At 35.5% G+C, this 22,372-nt stretch overlaps 3 protein-coding genes across 5 annotated transcripts in view; 1 reads left to right on the plus strand and 2 right to left on the minus strand.

The window, feature by feature from the left end:
* Window positions 1-1,025: 1,025 nt before the first annotated feature.
* Window positions 1,026-5,951, plus strand: LOC129796448 (basic salivary proline-rich protein 1-like). The gene is made up of 2 exons (XM_055838370.1): window positions 1,026-1,116; window positions 5,555-5,951. Exons 1-2 carry the CDS (start codon window positions 1,056-1,058, stop codon window positions 5,848-5,850), a joined length of 357 nt encoding a protein of 118 aa, XP_055694345.1. The 5' UTR covers window positions 1,026-1,055; the 3' UTR covers window positions 5,851-5,951.
* Window positions 5,952-7,086: 1,135 nt separating this feature from the next.
* On the minus strand, window positions 7,087-8,567 carry LOC129796449 (cell surface glycoprotein 1-like). The gene is made up of 3 exons (XM_055838371.1): window positions 8,404-8,567; window positions 8,291-8,305; window positions 7,087-8,071 (listed from the first exon to the last, which is right to left on the minus strand). Exons 1-3 carry the CDS (start codon window positions 8,450-8,452, stop codon window positions 7,242-7,244), a joined length of 894 nt encoding a protein of 297 aa, XP_055694346.1. The 5' UTR covers window positions 8,453-8,567; the 3' UTR covers window positions 7,087-7,241.
* A 999-nt stretch (window positions 8,568-9,566) lies between these two features.
* Window positions 9,567-22,372, minus strand: part of LOC129796450 (protein Teyrha-meyrha) — a 58,073-nt gene continuing 45,267 nt past the window's right edge. For all 3 annotated transcript variants that reach the window (XM_055838374.1, XM_055838373.1, XM_055838372.1), the window contains exons 5-9: window positions 11,249-11,802; window positions 10,798-11,189; window positions 10,487-10,721; window positions 10,258-10,332; window positions 9,567-10,158 (exon numbers count right to left, since the gene is read on the minus strand). In XM_055838374.1, the coding sequence (XP_055694349.1) occupies window positions 10,087-10,158; window positions 10,258-10,332; window positions 10,487-10,721; window positions 10,798-11,189; window positions 11,249-11,802 (1,328 nt within the window). In that variant the 3' untranslated portion in view covers window positions 9,567-10,086. The remainder of the gene's footprint in view (window positions 10,159-10,257; window positions 10,333-10,486; window positions 10,722-10,797; window positions 11,190-11,248; window positions 11,803-22,372) is intronic.

Raw genomic sequence — 22,372 nt, forward strand, 5'->3', positions numbered from 1 at the left:
ATCAAGTAATACCTACGATAAATATTTTAATGCCAATATTACCTTGATTTAATGATAAGACAAAATAATTTGTTGGCAAACAAATCTTATTAGTTTACCTGGAATAAATAAAACGTCGTAGGCACGTGTCCAATATAAACTTTCTTAATGAGTTTTGAGGTTTTTACAACAGAATGATACAAGCGATGAAATTATTAAATTTTTAGTGAATAGGGTCTCCCCATAGGAGCTATTTAAATCAATTTGCATACATCTCTATTTCTAAGATTCCCCAAAGACAAGAAATTTTTCTCGATAAGACTTTCTCATAGGAAATTTCCTGTCCGTTGAATTTTCAAGGATTTCTTGATCGCTGAATACGACCTATTATTTTATATATGTACGTACGTCTATAAATTTTACAATATATATTTTTTAATTGAAAAAAAAAAAAAGATTATCTATATAATAAAGAAAGGCCTGTTTCTTGGTAATCGTCGTTCCGACTTTTCTATACAAATCCACACCGTTTGACCAATCGCGATGAAATTTGGTACAGAGGCTCCTTATAACAGGCCGTTTCAGATGGCCGTATTCATTTCCCCCCCAAAGCCCCCCTTCAGGTAGCCCCCATATAGATTTCATGCAGTTTTTGCAAATTTTTGAATTTGGCGTCTAAAGTGTTGTATGAAAAATTGATTTCTTCTCTTTGCAAATTTTTTCTTTTGGGATCGATAAGTGGGGCCCAAATCTGCCTTTAAACCATCACAATTTATTTTCTCTCTAAAATTTGCGCGAAGCGCAACAAATCCCCGCGATGCGGGGCGAGGTAAATTGGAGCGAAGCGACAATTTACCTCGTAAATACATATTTGCTTAAATGAAGCGTTTAATCAATGGAAAATACTTTAAAAGTTTTGCCAAACTGAACAAACAACCTTAGAAGAAAATGTGTGGAAGGTGTGGAAAATTATGAAAAAAATCAAGCACATGAAGAAAATTGCAATGCGATATAAAAGGAACTCACTCAGTGTTAAAAGTGAACAGAAAAGTGCAAACTGCAAATTAATCTTCAAGATGCGTCCCATTATTCTCGTCTGCCTACTCTTTGTCGCCTTCCTGACACAGGCTACATTTGGTAAGTTTTCACCCATGTAACATTTTTTGGTCGCGGCGACGTAATTTCAGGTCGCGGCAACGTCACGCCACAAGTAACATCGCACCTCGCCGCGACGTAATGGCAACGTAAATGGGGAATTTTTCGACGTCATGGAGACGTAACAACAAGGTCGCAGTTTCGTCGCTGCGACCAGGCATGTGACCACATACGTAACCGCGACGTCGCGGTTACCTCGTTGTTACGTCGTCAAGTAGCGATGACGTTGCCATTACGTTGCGGTTACGTCGCAATTTTTCGCACTGTCTGTCTCTGTTTTTCTCTTGAACATTCAACATTTCTATATTTTCTCTTTCTTTTTCTTTATTTATACCAATGCCATGGTGATGGCGCCATGAGTTATTACAACAAATATCCATACGGAATAATTTCATGGCGACCATCGCGTATATTATTTATTTTTATATGCATTTTTTGGGAAGTCATCACACCCAAAAAATATATGCCAATTTAACTACCGTCGTGAAAAATGATGTAGATTCATTTAATAATGCTCCTTTATTAAAAAATGATAATTTTTAATTATTTTATTGCCATTAAAAATTGAATTTTCTTGATTAATTTTTTTTTATTTTTCTAAAATTAGATTTATATATTCTAAGGTGGAAAAACTTTAAAATATTGTTCAATATATTATAGAAATGAAGAAATAATTTGTTAAAGTTTGCACTGAAATATTTGAATTCCCGCCAAAATAACCGCCGCCAAAAGCCGTCGCCATGACACCCAAAAAAATAAACTTCCATCGTCGCAAAATCCTACGACTTTTGTTGGACATTTCCAACATTACTCCATTTTCAGCTTTATTGTTCATATAATAAATTAATTATTTTAGAAAAATCATATTTTTTGTCTTATAAACAATAATTTGGCCAAAATTAATTATTATGAAAAATTAAAAAAAAAAAAGCATAAGTTTTATATTGAGATTTTAGTCGTTAATATGAATAATTCTTTTTGTTGGAGTTTTTAGTTTTGGCAAAATGGTCAGTTTTTTGATTATGGGTGAAATTCACCATTCAGACAGTCTTAAGATCTTAAGATTTCTTAAGAAAACTTAAGATTTCTTAAGTCAGACTGAATTTTAGGCTAAATGTAATATTTTTTGATGATTTTTAAGATTTTCGATGTCTTAAGACCATCAAGAGCATTTTTTTAAACTTAAGAATTATAAAATTGTATTTATCAATTTAAAACAAAGAAAATGCATTTTTGAGTGTACAAAGAAGCTGTGTTTCTTTGAAGAAAGAATCACAGCTAAAATGTTACTTTTCAAGACAAATTCAAGTGTAGTAAGCTGTTTTTTTTTCATTTTTATAACTTTTTCCCGATAAAGAATAGAACAAACTGGCACTCAAAAGCACGGCTAAAAATTATAATAATTTTCCCAAAATATTTTCCAGAGTGATTTTCCTCAAAACACCCCCGGAAAATTCTTCAGAATCATTCAGTGCCCTTTAAGCAAGTATTAAGAATGCTTAAACAATCTTAAGACTGTCATCAGTGCATGATGATTTGCTTAAAGCGAATTTTCGCGTTTTTCACGTGAAAATCCGCCAATTTTCCACCAAGAATTTTCATAAACTGATGGAAAAAATTGGAAAAATATGTTCAATTCTTTATCGAGAAAAAGTTATAAAAATGAAAAAAGAAAAACAGCTTACTACACTTGAATTTGTCTTGAAAAGTAACATTTTAGCTGTGATTCTTTCTTCAAAGAAACACAGCTTCTTTGTACACTCAAAAATGCATTTTCTTTGTTTTAAATTGATAAGTAAATACAATTTTATAATTCTTAAGTTTAAAAAAATGCTCTTGATGGTCTTAAGACATCGAAAATCTTAAAAATCATCAAAAAATATTACATTTAGCCTAAAATTCAGTCTGACTTAAGAAATCTTAACTTTTCTTAAAAAATCTTAACTTTTCTTTAAAAATCTGAACAAAAGAAGACTGTCTGAATGGTGAATTTCACCTTATATTTGGTAAACGTGTCGGTTATTTTGAACAAAAATTGGTGGTACACAGAAGCTGTGCTATTCTTTTCTTCGAAAGAATCACAGATAAAAGTGATTATATTTGGCAAAAGATGGACAATTTTTTCCACTTATGTTTGGAGAGGAATTCTTTTTTTTCTAACGCAAAAATGTACTTTTAGCTTTGGTAAATTATTTAATAGCGAGTTTTCCCAGCGGATTTCTTCTGCGAATGCTTTATTAAATGAAGGAGAATTAAAAATGCTACAAAATAATGAAAATAAAAATTGGTTACGTGGAATATTGGAGAAATGGGAAGCGAAAGAAAAGTTCACTGCCGGAATCTCGCGAGTTTTCTTCGCAGAAAAATGGATTAAATATATAATGTTAAGCTTTCAAAGTGCTTTCATTTCACATAGAAAGAAATTTACTAAAAAAACTAGAAATTAAGAAAAAAATCGAAATGTTTTACACCGATAAAACAGGAAAATTCATGTATTTCCCAGCGCTTTTCCGGGAAATGAGAATGATTTTCTTGAGTGTTTGACAATTTCTAATGATAATTTAATAACAAAATTTGGTTACGCCTTAACTCTTAAGGAAATTACCGTCATTTAATATCTCTTTACCGTCATTTTGACTAAATTTAATCATAATTTGACCAAACTTTCCGTCACTTTTGCTTTTATTACCTACATTTTTCCAAACTTATCTTAAGCTATTAATACAAAATTAATATTAATATTTAAAAAAAATTGTATTAAATAAACAAAATTAACATTTCAAAAAAGCGAAACCTTTAAATAGCGAATAAATAATATAGAAAAGAAGTACACTCACAGATTGAAAACATATAAATCACCTTTAAATAGCGTTTCGTTTCTTATGGAATATTAGAAAAGATGATTTTAAAATTGAAACTATCAGTAAAAGATTCGGAAAATTTAAAAATTTTTCTACTAAAATGCACCATAATCTAAGAATATTTTTTCTGGATTTTTATTATATTTTTTATTATATATATTTTTTGTAATTTAATACAATTTTGTGAAATAAAATCGAGTTCATTTATTATTTTTGTTTCGAGCTAAATTATTTTTTTTCAAATATTTATTTTCACTTATAATGATTTTTAAGTATTTTTTTCTTTAAAAAGCTATTAAAAATATATTTTAAAATTTTTAATAATAATTATTAGATTTGTCCAATACATTGTCCTGAAATTCCGCAGACAATGTCGGCGAAAGTTCTTTTGCTGGGTGCAATGAGAAAACTCCGTGACATTTCATGTCAAAGATTTTCAATTTCTGCCTTCAGAAGAAGAAATTGATCTATTTTCTTGCTAATTTCCACCAATGCATGCCATGTAATGCCATGAAACATTGATCCAGGTACTCTGGATTCTATGCTACCTTATATTTGTCCACAGCTAGATGAAAATTCGCTGGGAAATTCCCTATTTATGTGAAGCTTCCCATTGTTTACATTTTTGGGGACGTTGCCGCGAGGTAATCGCTACGTAATAACGCGACGTCGCAAAATTACTTAATTGGTCGCGAAAATTACCAACGAATACATCTTATGATTTTATGCATTTTTAGCTATATTTACGCCCACGAATCCACTAAAATATCCTTGCTCTCCCATAAAATGAAGATAGAGCAAGTAATTTGATTAAATAATTAAATATTTGGGCTATTTTGGGAAGGTAACAATCTTCCATTGCGAGTGTGGTCGCGGTTACGTCGCAATATGACCATTCGGTTACCATGCATTCATGAGGTCGCGAGATTACCAAATTGGTCACAAATGTTACCATGGGGTATGCTTCATTATTTTTAGCATAATTTATCATTTTTATGCCAACCAATGCATTGAATTATCCTTGCTCTTCTATAAAATGAATATCTAGCAGGTTATTTAATGAAATAATTAAATATTTAGTCAGGTTTTGCAAGGTAACAATAGGTCATTGAGAGTGTGGTCGCGGCGACGTTGCGCGCGACCATATCGCGACGTTATGCCTACCATTTGTTCACGACGTCACAAGATTACCAAATTAGTCGCAAAAATGACCAAATGTTCTAATTTGAATAAAAACTAAATTATTGAAGTATTTTTGAGTATAATTTGTATTGGTAATTCATATTTTCTCATTTTATGATTTTTACAAGAAAAATTGCATTAGAAATGTGAATATTTTGTACAATTTGCACAAAAATGTTTTCATGGTAATTTTTGTGACGTAAAGGTTTCGTAACAGCGACGTCGCAGCCGCTACCATATCGGTTGGTAACAAGGCGACGTAAAGGTTACGTCGGCAGAACGTTGTGTGACCAAATCAGCTCTCTGGTGGTCACAAAATGTTACATGGGCATTTATTAAGAACTTTGAGGGCATTGCTAATTTATCTTTCATCACAGCTGAGGAGTCGGCATCCAGTGAAGGATCTTCGGTGGAGTCTTCGGAATCTTCTGAGGAAAAGGATCATCCCTCACCTCCGCCTCATCCGCATGGTCCACCGCTTCACCCGCATGGTCCACCAGGAAGACCCGGAGGAAGACCTCCACATCCACCACCACCACTTCCAAAACCAGACAACGGAACTGATACAGGTGGATCCGAAGGAAATAATACGGATGAGGGAAGCCAGGGGAATGGAACTGACAATAGCGATTCAAATGGAAACTCTCAGGACAATGGACAAGGACAAAAGTGAAACATTTTCCTTTTTTTTCATTCTACCAGCAAGTTCTTCTTTTTTAATTAAAAATTCTTTTTAAATATAATGCAAAAATGAAATAAATTCTTGAGCTTCAATTTGCGGTTTTCTTATTCATTCAGACCAATGTGTTTAAAAAATGAAATTGATATTTGAACTGATCTAATTCGCTTTATTATTGTAGGCCCAATTCAGACAATTTTCCCCTAAATTTTTCAAGGCATAATAATAACTTTATTAATAGATACGCTAAGTTATTTATTTACTCATAATATTTTTTTTGATTATGCATTATCTGGATTCCATCTAGATTTTCGAGTAAATATTGTCACGAGGCTTTTGCATGATTCTTTACAAAAATGTCTTTAACTCCATTTATTGACAATCAATATGATGCTGATAATGTATTTAATTAATAAATATCCAGTTAAAAGTAGTAAAGAAATAATGAACATTTGAGTAAATGAAGCACGGAGAGGTCATAAGAATTGTATGTTTTCCTGGAAGTATGAAAAATCAACTGCTTTTATGTTTGATATCAAATACAACTTTTCTCTGATGAGTTTGTGTAGTTTAATAGAAATTTAGAAGCTGCTAAAGTTTAAAAATATGGATTGAAGGGGCTGACAAACTTTCATAGAAAATTATTCTTTAAGAAAAAAGTCTTCAAAATAAAGTTTAAGTGAAACATTTTTAATTTTTTTTTCTACTTGATTAAAAAAAAGGTCTAACAAACCCTTAATGTGTCTATTGCATTCTATATAACTTGCAAGGAATATTTGGTTACAATTAGAACTTTTTCTAAACTCTTTAATGGGAATTTTCTTTAACAGAGGAAACAATCCACCAACTAATCAAAGAAAAAACCCTAAATTGATTTTCTACCCTTCTTATAAATCTTTTTTTTTTCTTTAAAGAATTTTAATCTTTAGTATTTTTAAAAAAAATTTTTTAAACAAAAAATATAATAAAATTTTTTATTAAAGATTGAAAATGTTTTCATTTAAAAGAAATGCGATGAGACGAAGCGGGGTTTCAAATATTTTGTGCTTTCTAATTTCTAAATAGAAAATTAGAATAGAAAATAGAATTTTTTTTCACTCTCTTCTCTATACTACAAAATACCAAGAAATGTTTTTTTTTAAAGATCTTGATCATATAAATGAAAAACAGCTAAAAAAGGCCAAAAAATTTCCACGATATTTTCTCAAAACATAAATAAATAAAAACATATTTAATTTTTCAAATGCAATTTAATTGATAACTCCCAAACACTAACTCAGAATTCAGCAACAAAATATTACTAAATCCACATTTTTAATGCCATTTTGCCAATGCCATTGTCGTCTTCATGTAATCCAGGGGGGAAAGGGTTGTCAGATGGTGATTTACCCGCGGAACCAACGGTTCCACATTTCCTGGCGACGTTGCTGTTGCTGTTGCATTTGCTTCTGCAAATTTTGGAAAAGGTTCGTAATTGGGAAGATTGGGATGAGTGGACGACGATGTCTCTCTTCGCTGCTGTCTTCACGGCTAGCGGGCTTAGGTTGTTGTGGCTTTGGTTGGGGTTGCTGTGGCTTTGGTTGGGGTTGCTGGGGCTGTGGCTGGGGTTGTTGCTGTGGCTGGTCGCTTCCGCAATCCTCTTCACTTGACGAAGAGCCAGATTCATCTGATTCAGGTTGTGGCTGTGGCTCAGGTTGAGGTTCAGGCTGGGGCTCAGTTGGGGTAGGTTCAGGCTGGGGTTCAGTAGGAGTTGGTTCAGTTGGGGTTGGCTCAGTTGGGGTTGGCTCAGTTGGGGTTGGCTCAGTTGGGGTTGGCTCAGTTGGGGTTGGTTCAGTTGGAGTTGGCTCAGTTGGGGTTGGCTCAGTTGGGGTTGGCTCAGTTGGGGTTGGCTCAGTTGGGGTTGGCTCAGTTGGGGTTGGCTCAGTTGGGGTTGGCTCAGTTGGGGTTGGCTCAGTTGGAGTTGGCTCAGTTGGGGTTGGCTCAGTTGGGGTTGGTTCAGTTGGGGTTGGTTCAGTTGGGGTTGGTTCAGTTGGGGTTGGCTCAGTTGGGGTTGGGTCAGTTGGGGTTGGGTCAGTTGGGGTTGGGTCAGTTGGGGTTGGGTCAGTTGGGGTTGGGTCAGTTGGGGTTGGGTCAGTTGGGGTTGGTTCAGTTGGGGTTGGTTCAGTTGGGGTTGGTTCAGTTGGAACGGGATCCGTTACAACTGGATCAGTTGTAGCTGCAAGATTTTTTAAATTTTTAGCTCATAGATCTTTCATAGTTAGCACAACAATAGCGACAAGATTCTTTGCAAATCTAGCATAGAATAAATGCTAGTTTTGCTTCAAATTTCACCGCCAGTGGCGCTAACTTTAAAAGAACTATAACATTGGATCTTTTTGTCCGTGTTTGGGTGATCCTCTGCATGATCTTTGGCACTTAAAAATTGTAGACTTACCCTGAGCAAGGGCGCCTGAAAGATTACAAAAAAAAACGAAAAAAATTAGCTTCTAGAATACCTTTTCTTCCATTTGGGGCAATTTTTCTTCCTAGTGCTTGCTGCTAACTTACCGGAAGTGGCAAGGCCCAAAACGAGCAATCCGAAGAGAAACAGCTTCATGTTTGCAAACTTCACAAATTAATCTTCTTTACTGAAGACTTAATGTGACTATGAGTTGTCTACCCAACCAGGGGGCCTTTTTATTCCCAAAAAATTTTCACGTAGCATTGGTGTTTTTTTTGCATTTTGGAGAAAGAGTTTATTCAGATGCCAACTTATGAGACAATTTTCTGCGAAATAAAAATAAAAATGGGAAATAATATTGATTTTTGATCCAAAAATTATTGAGAAATTTCCGCACTGACGACAATCAAGAGTGCACGTGATGGTGGTGTCTGTGAAAAATATTTAATTTTTTCTTCCATGAGAGTTCTTCAACCTCTCGCCCCGCACCAGAAACATTGACGTCATGTTCTCTGCTACTTGTTTTTTCTTCCGTGCGCTAATCTCCCCAAAAGCAGAAACTAAACACTCTTCAGGGGCAAAATAGCGGGTGATTTAGTGCGTTTAATTCCAGCACAATTGGAATTTCCACGGGGGTTGTGTTTCGGGGGTGTACACGAGTTCTTTTTGCATACAAGCTATAAGGCTAAATGAATGTTCTCCAGTCAGCTCCATCCAACCAGGCGAACGATAGAATTTTCCGCGTGCAAGTCAATGGATCAATTGGGAAATCAATTATTGAGTGGGAATTTAATTTATTTGCCTTTACTTTCTTTTTACTCTCACTCTCTCTTCCTCATCCAAAAGCCTTCTCGCTTCGCCCATCCATACAATTTATCTCAATTTATGTCACTAAAACATCCCTTTGGGATTCCTTCTTCTTCTCTTTTTGTTTAACTAAAACATGAGGATCTTCTCGCCTCACATTCATCTCTTTATACACGAAGATTTTCTATTTACATTTAAATTTCATTTTATCTAATACGTTGGCTTTCTTCTCTTATCTAATTCTAGTACTTCTTTTTTTTTATTTTATAATTTTGAAATTTATAAACGTACAGGGTGGTAGAGATATTTTCTACGGTTTTTAGATGAATTTTCAATAAAGAAATGTTTTCGCATTAAAAGAATTTAATTTATATTATTTAGTTTTCCGAATGGTTGGATAAATAATTTAAATTTAATTTATTCATTTCTAACATTAGAATATTTTTAATCTTTGCTTTTGACATTTTCTTTCAAAGTTTGCGTTTTCTTTTCCAAGGTTTGTTGATCTCCTTCGAACTTTTGATAATTATTTTTATATGATTGACATTTTATATGACATTAGATTTCTCATTTTTGACGTTTCTATTTTATAGTTTGGCGTTTACTTAAATGTTCCAAATCTCATTTTAAGCGTCGTATTTAAAATTATTTATTTAATTTTTAGCTGTGAAATATTTTATGTGTGAACTTAGAGAATATTATTTGGAGACACCAACTTCTTTCAAAAATCTCCATCACCCTGTACTTTTATTACTCTAAATTCTAACGTGATATCATTTTCACTTTCGTCTTTGACTCTTTACCACACTACATTGATATTTTTTCTTTAATTTATCTACTTAAAATATTATTTGGGGGAAGGGGGAATACATAAAGATTCTAGTATTTTAAGTGTGTGTATCTGACATTGAAATTCTTCTTAAAGTTGGGCTATTTTGGCAAGAGAATCCGTCCTTTTTCTCCATCACACTCTATTGCACCATTTAGACGTGAATCTTTCGCAAATCATTGGTCGTCGTGATGAATTTACACTGTGGGCAGGATTTCTTGGCGTCCTTTTAATGAAAATTAAAAATTTTGTTATTTAACTTTGAAGATCTCCTTAAAATTTTAATTCTTAAAATAATTAAGAAAAACGAGAAAAGAAAACTCACAGATATTGTAATCCAGCATTCATCACAGTGGACATGCCAGCAGATTGTTGATATGACGGGAGATTTGTAGGGCTCCTAGTTACCAAAGTACATTAAAGGGTTAATGTTTAATCGTTATATTCGCTGTATTCGATTTTTTTCTATTTCAAAACTTTTGGATATATATTTTTTTTAAATGATGAAGATGAAAGAAAATTGTTTGTGCTGTGAATGAGATACAAAAACTAACCTTACATATATAGCATTTGTAGTGTTCCTCCTCCTGGGGGGTGCGTGTTTTAAAGGGGCTCCCCTCGAGTTCACGAATTCGTGCTCTAAGCTCTTCTAGCACCTGTGCACGCGATGAGGGTTCCGTTGATTCGGAAGTGCTTACATAGGAATCCGGAGTGGTCCCTAGTTGAGCTTTTGGTGGTTTTGAATCACTAACAGAGTCAATTTCTACCGATGAAGTGGCTTCCTCGGTGCTAGAAGAAAGAAGGAATCTTTTAAAATGATTTTTTCTTTATTTTAAATTAAGAGATTTCTGAGAGTGATCTTCACCTATTCTTCACATCGTCTCGCTTATCACTTCGGGACCTCTTTATGCACTCTTCATCGTCTGTATTATCCACCACAACATCCTCATCGTTGTCCATCTCAACCGTGTGTCCTTGTTCACGATCTGCATCGTAGTCAAGATCAACACGTTGATTGGAACTTGTTGGGGTAACGCGCGAGACAATTTGATTGGCAACGGAAGTCATTGTACAGTTGGCCGTAGTCATGCGATGCTTTCTGTCCCAGGAACTTAAACTGGAGATTGCACCCTCTTCTGCTTGACTACTGGGCAGTGAAGGAGTCGACGTGGGTAGCTGTGGGGGGATTTGTGTTGGTGTTAGGGGTGATAGGATTGACAAAGATGAAGATCCTGTATTCTGATGGCTCGAATCCACCTGAAGGAATAACATTTAATTAGTCTAAAAAAAACCACAAAATAAATTCTTCTGTATACCATTTTGGCCACATTGTTGTTGTTGTGGGAGGCAATTGTGCCAGCACTGCTGGATGTATCATCAGCATATCCCTCCACATCGACAGTCTCATCTTCATCTTGCACAGCCGTTTGAGCTCCACTCTTCTTGAGACATTCCTCCACGTGCTGAGCAATTTCCTCGGGGGTCCTCTGCAGTCTCCCATGGCACACAGGACACGACTGACACTGCCCCGGCAGAATGGGGCCACGTGTTGGGGAGTAGTCTGAATCTGAGTCACCTTTGCGCTTTCGCGTCTTTGCTCGGAGGCGATTCTGTCGATTATTCCGGATACGATGGAATGTCTCCCAACGACTATCTGGTCCCGGTGATCCAACCATACCTGGCAGAGAGAATGTCGCACGCAACCGCTGACGCTCAGCCGGTGTACTCAGCTTGTACAGCCGATCGAGTTCAGTGAGAAAATGCGTCTCAAGCTCATTCGGCGACAATTGAACACCACACACGGGGCAGGAATTTGGAAGTGGGGGTGTTCCCATTGATGGTGTCTTCTTGGCAGCCACACCGCCAATTCCTGCAACGATAAAAAAGATTAAAATTAATTAATCACAAAAGAAATATTTCCAGAGGTGAATGGCAATTAGCGCGTGTTGGTGACTCTCTCAAGAGATCAAAGCTTTTCCATTCATTTTGTATATTCTCTCGCTGTGATTAATGTCTCAATTGCATTATTTAAGGTGAAAATTCTTGACATTTTCAAGGTTCTTTTTGTCCATAAAAGGAGAATTAATTTTATTCTTTTTTTAATTGGCATTGGATGGGAGTGAGAGGTTTATTACAAATAGAATAAATTTTCCTTTTTAGAGGAATTTATTGAGAATATTTATTGAATAAGGAACAAAGAATGATGGGACAGATTGCTTTATTAAATGAATAAGACATAATAAAATATAAGAGGTAAAGAATATAGAAGAGACTGTGGTTAATAATTTGTAAAATTTCTAAATTTATTTTTACAAAAGAAACGTCCATTTTGATAAAACTAAAAGCTCTACAGAGGAGTGAAAATCCACCCCAATAAATTCTACACATAAATTCATGGAATTACCGGGTGCTGGTTGTAGCATAAAATAGAGAGGTGAAAAATCATGGCGACAGATTAGAGTGGTACATTCACGTTGTTGCAACTAAATGTCCATACTTAATTGTATTTAAATAAAAAGCGGTGTGTTAATTTGTCACCTCTTCCGCTTTTCCAAAATAAATGACCATCCCCGCGGTGGAAGGACTGGGAATGTGGGTTGTGTGTGTGTGGGGTATACATATGTGTGTGCGATAATCTTCAGTTGGATCCTACTTTATCCCACCTGATTTATCCTGGCTCACATGTATGTTAAATACAAACCCCCCGGAGAACTGTGTAGCATAATGTTGCGGAGGGAGTTCAACACACACCATGTGAATCCCCAAAAAGTGTCAGGAAGTGAGACGATATGCGGGATTGTCGCATAAATCATTAACACTGTGTGTGGGAATGTTTATGTGGTAAAATGACCAATTAACAACTTCAAATCCCCTTACCCCCGGAAAATGCTCAAAATCTGTTCGGTTTTCTCACCCACCCATCCCGGAGAGGCAGTTTTAATCCCGCGTGGTTCGTTCTCCTATATGATGAATTGGTGTTTTATTCATAAATCTCCTCTAGGGAAAATTTGCATGTGTGAGGGAGAGTTTTCCCAAAAATAAGAGACTCTCAAGTGGTCAGAAAAATTGTCCAAAGAATGCCCTTCACAGCTATATATAAGGTTTTAAGCATGCGGAGGAATTTAACCCTTATAACAGATAAGGGTATAGAGAAGACAATTTGGTGTTAGAAGTGGGGGCAATCATTGGCCAATTAGAGGGTGGTATGACCAGGTCAATTGCCTCGGTATTTACGCACAATAGTGTTCCTTACAGAAGATGGAGTGTGGGAGGATGAGATAAGAGGCTGAATGATTAATGGGGTTGAGGATTTTCTCTACAAGCAATCCCATGAATTCCCTCTCAAGTACACCACTTAGGACTTTGAGGTCATTAAAGCCATTTTCTTTATAGTTCTTTTAAAGATCTTTAGATTGTCTTAAATTTTTATTTTCCTAAATAAAAAAAATCATAAAAAATAGAGGAATGGGTCGTTTTGTACTAATGCAAGAGGAGTGCTTTTGTCACGCTGTATGTGACGCAAGAGAAAGAACTAAAAATTAAAAGAAAGTTACAACAAATATTATAATTTATTTTTGAAAAAGAAATGCCTAAAAATGTAAACAATGACGTCACTATTGTGATTTTTTTATTTTTAAATGCTAAGAATTCATGTTAATGTAAATGTGACGTCATTCTGTGAATTTTCGGAGCTTTTTGGCCACATTTTTCCAGCTGATCTCAGAGAAAAAAATGATTAGTTTGAAGAATGATTTCTTATTATTTTGTTTCCTTGATTCTCTGCACTCCTTTCCTTGATTCTCTGCACGACTCCTGATTATTTCTTCTAATTACGTGAGTTCTCTGTGTTGAGTAGGTAAAGTCCTTTTTCTGTCTTTGATCATTTAATGAGAAATACAATTTTTTGAGCTTTTTTCAAATTAAATTAACCCACAAAAAACCAATAACAGCCCAATTAATCAGGTGGGTTAATACAAACGGGAAAACAAGTGTAATTGAAATATTGGGCACAGAAAATTGTCATTCACTCCATTCTTATCTCTTATCAGCGCATATATTGAGCAATTTCAATAGCGAGACAGCCTCTTAAATCAATCATTCATCTGTTCGAACGTATAATCAGAAAAATATTTCAAAAGGAAAAAACACAGCAAATTGTCACCGCGATAACGAAGTCAATTCGGGGGTGGTTCTCTTTAGTAATAAATCATTCCGCATCTGTCGGGTCAGGCGCATATTTTGGCGCTTTGCTGAGAGTCTTCCTTATGTGTGGACAATGTTGCTCATTCACGGTGGTAGATTTACAACCAAAAATTTTATTCCTCATTCTGCCAATTGGCTAATTGTTCGTGAGCACGGCTAAAGACAACACAATGCGCGCCATTGTGATTTATGGGCTATATTCTGTTGCACTGAACGATCCTTAATCATGTGCATGACTCGCAGGGAAGATGCTGTGAAAATTAGGCGAGGAGGTGAAAGAAAGTAAAAGAAGTGCGGAGACCTTTGTCGGGATGGATAATTAACTTAACAATCGACTGAATGGATGCTTCTTTGACGGTTTAACGATACTTTCAGAAGCCTTCCGGATATTCTTTGATGAGCAAGAAAAGATAAAGGTCAAGGAAGTGGAAGATTCTTGGGGCATTCGTTCATATGTATATTTTTCGTAGAAGGGAAAGAATAAAAAATATCTGTTTTATGCGGAAAATATCATCTGTTAATTTTCACAAACTAGTAAATTTTAATTATTAACCCTTTCGCGTCTTTTGGATCATACACTATTCCAAACGTGCACGATAATATTTTCCATAATTTAAATTAATTGAACTTATTCAATTTGAAATACATAATTATCTTGATCATAATTATATAGGTATATGTGGTCGCGAAAGGGTTAAATAATAGTAGAAAAAATACGTGTAAGAAATAAGAGAAGATGTAAAAGAACAATTTCATTTTATAGTCCTTCATATTTATTCCCATATTTTCCTTAAATTGCCTGGAACATGATAGAGACTGAATTTGACCCAAAAGGCTTCCACATCATTTTTCTTGGGCTGGAGATTTTCTGGTCTTGATCCACGTGGGGATTTGTCAGTGGGATCAAATGGACATTCGCAATTCGTGTAATATTTTCGATTTATATTCCCCCTCAAAGAGTTTCTTCATGTAGCTTCTCTTGTTTTTTTTTCACCCTCAATTTCTTCCACAATTTCCATCATTGTACGCAATTGCAATGAAAATGTCGCAAAAAGTTTTCTTAGGGTTTCACTGCTTTACCAGAATATTGAGAAAAATGAAACTTTTCTGATTAATCTTCTGAATTTTATCAAAAAAGAAAACTTGTAATGAATCTCTGCAGTTGAGCGTCCCTCTTGCTGATCGCAGCGCCTCTTTAGGAAGATGAAACAATCAATTAAATTTCATCCATTTCAGCATTATTGCGGCGAAATTTATGAAATCCAATCCATATATTTTGCAACAATGTGAAATTTTACTTGACCACTTCACCAAATCCACAAAAATTGAAGGATAAAACGAAAAAAAAATCAGGAAAGTTACAAAAAATATAGAACAAATTATCTCCCAAGCAATTTCCTTTCTTCATACCCTCCTGAATGACTTGTCTCTACTCTACTTGGTTGTGAAAATTTATTCACCAATCGAGCTCATAGATAAATTTTGTTGGTATTACCGCAAAAATCCTCATTGTGGATTTTCTCAGATATAATTTTCATCTTGGTGGAAATTGAACCAAGATTGTGGGGAAAATGCAGAGATGGAGAAATTTTCCGTGGATCATGCAAATTATGCATGATTTTCACACATGGGATGCTCTTCTGTTGGATTTTCTTTTCATTGATTGGGTTATAAGATATTTTCATAGTCTTTCTGGCGTTTTATCTGTGAAATTTTGTGAAGAAAATCACAAAGATACTACAAGGTGGGAAATTTGAATATTATTTAAAGGAGATTATTCATTTTGAGGACCTCGATATTTTTGATTTTATGGATTTTCCAAAGAAAAATCCGATTTTATACATTTTTTTTGTATTGAAACCTTATTGTGCATCACATGTAAAATCTCACCCCCAAACCCTCTTTCGTATATTCAAGATCAATTTTCCGGAAGGTTTTTGGTTACACAAAAGATGCGGGGGGGTATAGGGTGGCAATTTAAAATCATAACCCAAAGAATAGGACACGGAAGAAGAATGGAGATATTTGAATTCATATCCTGAAAAATCGTTCCGGCGGATTCTGCATCATTCACCCCACTCATTCATGACGCAAAAAAAAATAAAGGGAAATTTGCACTGAATTTTGCCGTATATATGTGTGGTTTGCCGCCTGATAAATATTCAAAGTTTACGTAACATTAGCCAGAGAATATTTGACATATGCGGACGATAAAGCAAGATATATGCGAAAGGATATTCGGGAGGCGTTTTATCCCCTTTCACTTGGGGATTTTTTTCCTCTGATATTGCTTCAAAAAATATATAATTCTCATTGAAATCAAACACGAAACTGTTAAATATTTCTTCACCTATTAATTTTGAAGGAAAAAATTAGGAGATTATCGTGCATAACGTCCTTTTTTTAAAAATGATTTTTTTAGATTTGTTTTTTAAATATTTGAAAACTAGATTTTTTTAAAGTACATAACTCTTAGCAATGACCTAAATTGTCCTTTACGGAGGAACACAAACAAGATGTATCTCTTATACACCCTTATTTAGAAGCCAAGGCACGCAGCGTCCCCCTTCCGGGACACACGTGGCAGTCACCCTTCGTAGTGTAAATCCCACTCCTGCCCACAGAACTAAATTGCCTTCTAATAATCGGTATAATGTTATATGTACAACATTGCTGGAGGAGACAATCTCATGTGTTCTTCTCTCAATGGGTAACCTTTCACTTAATTCCTCAACCACACATTCACCCCAACTTCCATGCAGAGTCTCCCAAAACTTCCACACCTTCGCACCCAGTGTGACACCACAAAATGCTCTTCTTTTGCCCACACAAAGACTCTTCTTCGGCACTGTGGGGGACACTTTACTGAAAAAGGGGTTCCCTCTCATGGAAAATTGGAAACTCGCATTCACTTGAGGAGCTCTTGCAATTTGATTTATGATCCATTCCACGGTGCTGTACCCAAAAACAGCGATAATTGTAATTAACCTCCTTGTTTTGCCGTGCGAGCATCTCCAACATGGAAAGTCAATAAATGTATTATGGAGAAAGAAACCAAATAACATTAAGAATTTCCCCCTTAAAGAAATAATTTTCCTAAAGAGATCACCTTATAGATGAAAATGGGAACGCTGTAACGGTTTAAGTAAATTAATTCTAAAACAACTTAAAATAAATTATGGGACGAATATGTCTTATTTGTTCTCAAAGAGTTAAAAAAATAAACTAATTCTAATACATCCAGAGGTAGAATTTCTTTCTTTAAAGAAATATTGCAAAAATTCAATACAAAAATATTTTTCAATTGTTTGAATCACTTTAAATAATTAAATGTCAAAAAATGTGACATTACAATAACTGTCAAATTTTAAACGTCACCTAGTTATGAATAAATACATATCAATTGCCCCAATATATACAATTTGTTATTTGTTACTTTTTTCGATAATATGTAATTGATACAATATATTACAACTCCTCTAAATATCCCTTGCAACAACATCCCCTGCACATAGACAATCCCTCCCCCGTTAAAACGCTAATCATATTGTCATCATATATTTTTCCGTAAAGAAGCGGAAAACGACAAAATCACATTCCACGGATATTTTCTTGTCTTCAATGTTCGTCTTTACAGACATAGAGAAGAACATTTAGCGCTTCCTCTCTGTGGCTTCCGCGGGGAGATGTTGTGCTTCTTTTTCTCCTGAAGAGAATAAGATGAGAGACAATAAAATTTAACGACCTGCAAATTGAACATGATATTAAATTCTCAAACCCCACTCTTTTGTAGCTCCCCTCTATAGAGCGCCAAAGGAAAGTCTTCTGATTTTTTTTTCATCTTTTTTTTTTGGGCGGAAAAAGGGGTGAAAATTAAAATGGTTTTGTGAGAAGTTAGAATGTCACTGTTTTCCACTCAAAAATTCATTTTAGCGGGGAAACCTTGGAGAGCTCTAGAAATGGATTTTGCAGTGCTTCTTTGGATCGTTCCTTTAAATGAAAATCCAATTAAATTTAAAAGGAGAAAGTTATGAGAGTTAATACTTGAGAATGGAGATGTGTTGTGTGAAATCTTTAGAACTAGAAGTATTAACTGGATGAAACTAATGATTTTATAAACAACAATATTAAAAAAAAAGAGTAACATTAACAGAGTTAACATTATATGCTCGGATCATCATGAGATGAATCATTAATTCATTCATAAAATCAACCACAAGCTTAACTGCTTAATAAAAGCAAATTTAAATAAAAGCTATCAAAAAATATAATTCAATGGATTTATTTGTGTTGTTACACCCCTTCTCCGCTTTTCCCAATTGTCTTTTCAATTTTCTCCATAAGTTCCCATCAACATTTGAGCCAGGAGGGCGGTGTGCGTCTGTGGTTTGCAAAGTGAAAGGAAAATACATCCCAGGGGCAATTTTTCTATGTTTTATAGAAGAGGCATCACCCCTCAAATTCAATGGATTTTTTTTGTCTGTTCTCTACATCTTGCCACAACCCATGGATGGGGCTCAGGTGTTGGCATAATTTGCACTTTAACATGCTGCCTATACTACATCCATGGTGGAAAGCCACCCTCCTGAAAAATCATTCACACACCCGCTTGTACATGTGCAAATCCACCTAGTACGATGATTCTTCTGCACCCGAAATTCACTCACCCCCACGGGGCAAAATCCCTTCCCAAATACCACTCCGACCCCGCACTTTAGGCCGGGATTTTGTTTTCACTTGAGATTAATGTGATTATTATAGATTAGTTCTGTGAATCTCCATGTTAACATTCACTGAGCTGTTTCGGGGGGTGGATGGCAAGCCCCCGCATAAGGGTGTATTCATCACCTCCGCCCCCGCACCAATGCCTGACAATCCAGGATATTTTTGCAAATACCATCGAATTCTCAATCATTTGGTGTGTGTGTTTTTTATCCTTCGTTTGAAAAGAAGTAGAATATCTATTTAATTATTGGTTCAGGGATTTAGGGAGACTTTCTCAATTACATCGGGTACGATGACAAGGTTTATTTTTCCAATTTAAACCACTTTACACGCTTTTTTGGGGGGTAGAACTGAATGCGCGCACAGGGAAAGAAGGATGTCTGGAAATGTTTGCATTTTTATGTAGGGGATGGGCAGTTTTTTATGCTTTCCTTTATGCAATAGAAAGAAATAAAGAGTGAGAATTTATTAAGAAATTTTATCAACAAATGTTAGGGGAAACCGGGTCATTCGAAAATTTTCAATTGCGAATTTCTCCCAAATTATTAATCAGAGATTTTAAATATTTTTGATGAAAAGTTATGCAAATTAATTTAAATAGCCCTGGTCTCCCCTAATGATGTTTTTAAAAACATCTTTCCCCATCATTTTCCCAAAGTCAGAAAAATAAAAGAAAGTCTTGAAGTAAAAAAAAAGTAAGTTATTGAGCTTTTAATGCTATTTTCGACAATAATTCTTTATACGATTTATGATAAAATTTTAGGAACAAAAACTGTGTATATCTTTCCCCAACTCTTTCATAATATGAATAATTTTCATCCGAATGAAAGGAAGAAAAAACATCTCACAGAGAAATTGGGAATTTCCTAACCAATTAGTAAGCTCAATGAGAAGTTGGATGGACAAGAAGTCATCCAGAGGACTTTTTCTATCCTATCACATTCCCCGACAACCCAAAAGCACAATCTCAGACGTCCGTACTTTTGTAGATGGCAAAAAGGCGATTTGTGGGGGTGTACGGAGAAATAGCTGTGGAGTCACGGTGACGAACCACACGGGGATTAAAATCAAATTGGCCAGCAGAGTCCGACAGGGGGGGAATCAGTCAAAAGCTATAGCCCCCTGTGTACACTATTTGGTGTATGTGTGGCAAGTAATGCATTGTTAAGTATGACAAATTTAGCATAAAACGTGTGATTTGCAGACATACCAACTATTCCATGTATTTTGGGACTTGTTGTACACCAGATGTTTCTCTCAATCTCCTCCATAGTTCCCAAAACTCCCTGTTCATGCCCCCTCTCTTTGGTATTTCCTCACCCCTCCGTAGCCATTGTCCCATTGACACTCACTCAAAACTACCCCATGGTCATGCCACCCCCCAAAGGCTGCCTCCCAATGTTCCCCACTTCACTCCCTTTAGCATTAATGCAACATAATGTTTGATCATTGAGCCATCATTTCTCCATCAATCTCCAAAAAACCACACGACCCCCGCGCATACTAATTCATTGAGCGGGGGGTGCTCCAGCGTGGCGCAAAAAAGAGCATTGTTTAAATTTGTTAATCCATTCCCCCACACCCTTTGGGGATTGGAAGGGTATTTAAGGGGGGACACATCACGATTTATTAATTTGCCAGGAAAATTCGAGAAAAATGATGTCAAATGCACTCAAAACCACCAAAATGTGGACTTGGTGGAAAAAATGGACATTACTCAAAAAAATTATTGACTTTTTCCATCAGCAGTGCGATATAATAATGCGGAGTTGATGAAAAATTGTCAAACATTTTTCTTTTTTGAATTCAAATGCACTCAAAAAAAAATTTTTAACTGAATAAATTACGATGTCCAAAAGGGTTAAAACTCTTGAAATATAATTCAATTAATTTCATTATTCTAGCAATTTATATTACATTTTCTCTAACGCAAAATGTAGTTGATTTTTTAAATTTAAAATTCAAACTGCGCTCTGTGAGAAAATTAAATTGTAAAATGTCTCTAAAATTGGTTTTTTGGGTTGAGGACGAGAACATAATGATGGTTGGTTATACGTGAAGCAGATGACAAGTGCAGATTTGCCACTCACGGTGGATTTTTAATGAAATCTGACCGCATTATGTCGCTTTTGGTAGAGACAGTGAGCATGGTATGCTCACGGTGCTCTTTTACAAACCACACACACCATCAGCAACTCACAAATGGACAAAATTATTTTGGTTTATTCTCGTTAGATTAACCCCACCTTCTATATACATACCTCCCCCAGCGTTGTAATTGGAGTGCAGTTGAAGGTTTTTTTTTTTACTTTCCTCTCCTTCAGTTGATTTTTCATGGAAATTTTGTTGTGTCTCCATAACAGAAAATTAATAAAAATTTTTTTATTCAAAAACAGCCGAACGGTTAGAATGGGTATATATTATGTACCTCACACCTCCATGTGACACGTGTGAGTGTGAAGATTTGTAATTAACTCCAAATATCCGGAAAATGTTTATGGGGCGTGATTTGGTTGTTTTGTCATGTGAATTAATACAATTATGTGGGTATGAGGGGTGTGTAGGTGTACTCCTCACTCTACTCCTCCCCATTCCTCCTGTCACTACTCTAAAATAATTCTACTATATATATTTTGAATAGGGGTGGCATGAAGGTAATTGAGCATGGAACACACATAGCATCAAAACCCAACGTGTCATTTTGGGGCCTCCAAATGGGTTTTACTTTAATTACCCAAGTGACGAATATATTCACTAATTGAGGAGTATTTTGAACCACATTGTTTTGTAAACTCAATTTTACTTCCTCTCTCTCTCCTCCCCCTTAAATGGGAAGTTTTGTTCAATGGAAAATATTTCTTAGGAGAAAAGGATTTTTTTTAGGAAAATTCGTCAATATGTAAAGATTTTCCCTTAGAAAATTAGAAGATCAAAAAGATTTATTTTGCATATACGAGGGATGGAAGGAAAGAAAAGCTCACATATGGTCACATGGACCAAACTGACCAAATGATGAAATTCTGCACCCACTTTATTGGATTCCAAGGGTGCAATCGAGGGCAAATAAATAACTTTGAGGGCAGCAAAGCATGAGGCTGAAAAAAATCCGAGGCAGCTAGTCAAATTCGATTACCCTTAGCCTGGTACAGAAAGTGAAAAAAAGAATCCCTCCAACGTGAAAAAAAATTGCAATTTTCCACATGAGAGATGAGAAAAAAAAGCGAGAAAATCCTCGTGTTAATCAAATGTTAAACACTTTTTTGCCCCAAGAGCTCCTCTCCGGGACATGGAAGTCACTAAACTGCAAAAAGACACAATCTCTTTTCATGCTCAACTTATCAAAAGGACCTTCACGCATACTTTTTTTACCACCATCCTTGGGTGCCATCAACCCTCCCCGATGGCTATAGAAGAAGAGACAAAAAAAAATCCTGACGCTGGAATCTGTGAGTGCTTCAGTGGCATCGTCGGTTGAGTTTTGAGGAATTAATTTTGCACCCTGGCGATGAAAA

Source organism: Lutzomyia longipalpis, chromosome 4 (genome assembly GCF_024334085.1).
Source record: "Lutzomyia longipalpis isolate SR_M1_2022 chromosome 4, ASM2433408v1".
Classification (NCBI taxonomy): domain Eukaryota; kingdom Metazoa; phylum Arthropoda; class Insecta; order Diptera; family Psychodidae; genus Lutzomyia; species Lutzomyia longipalpis.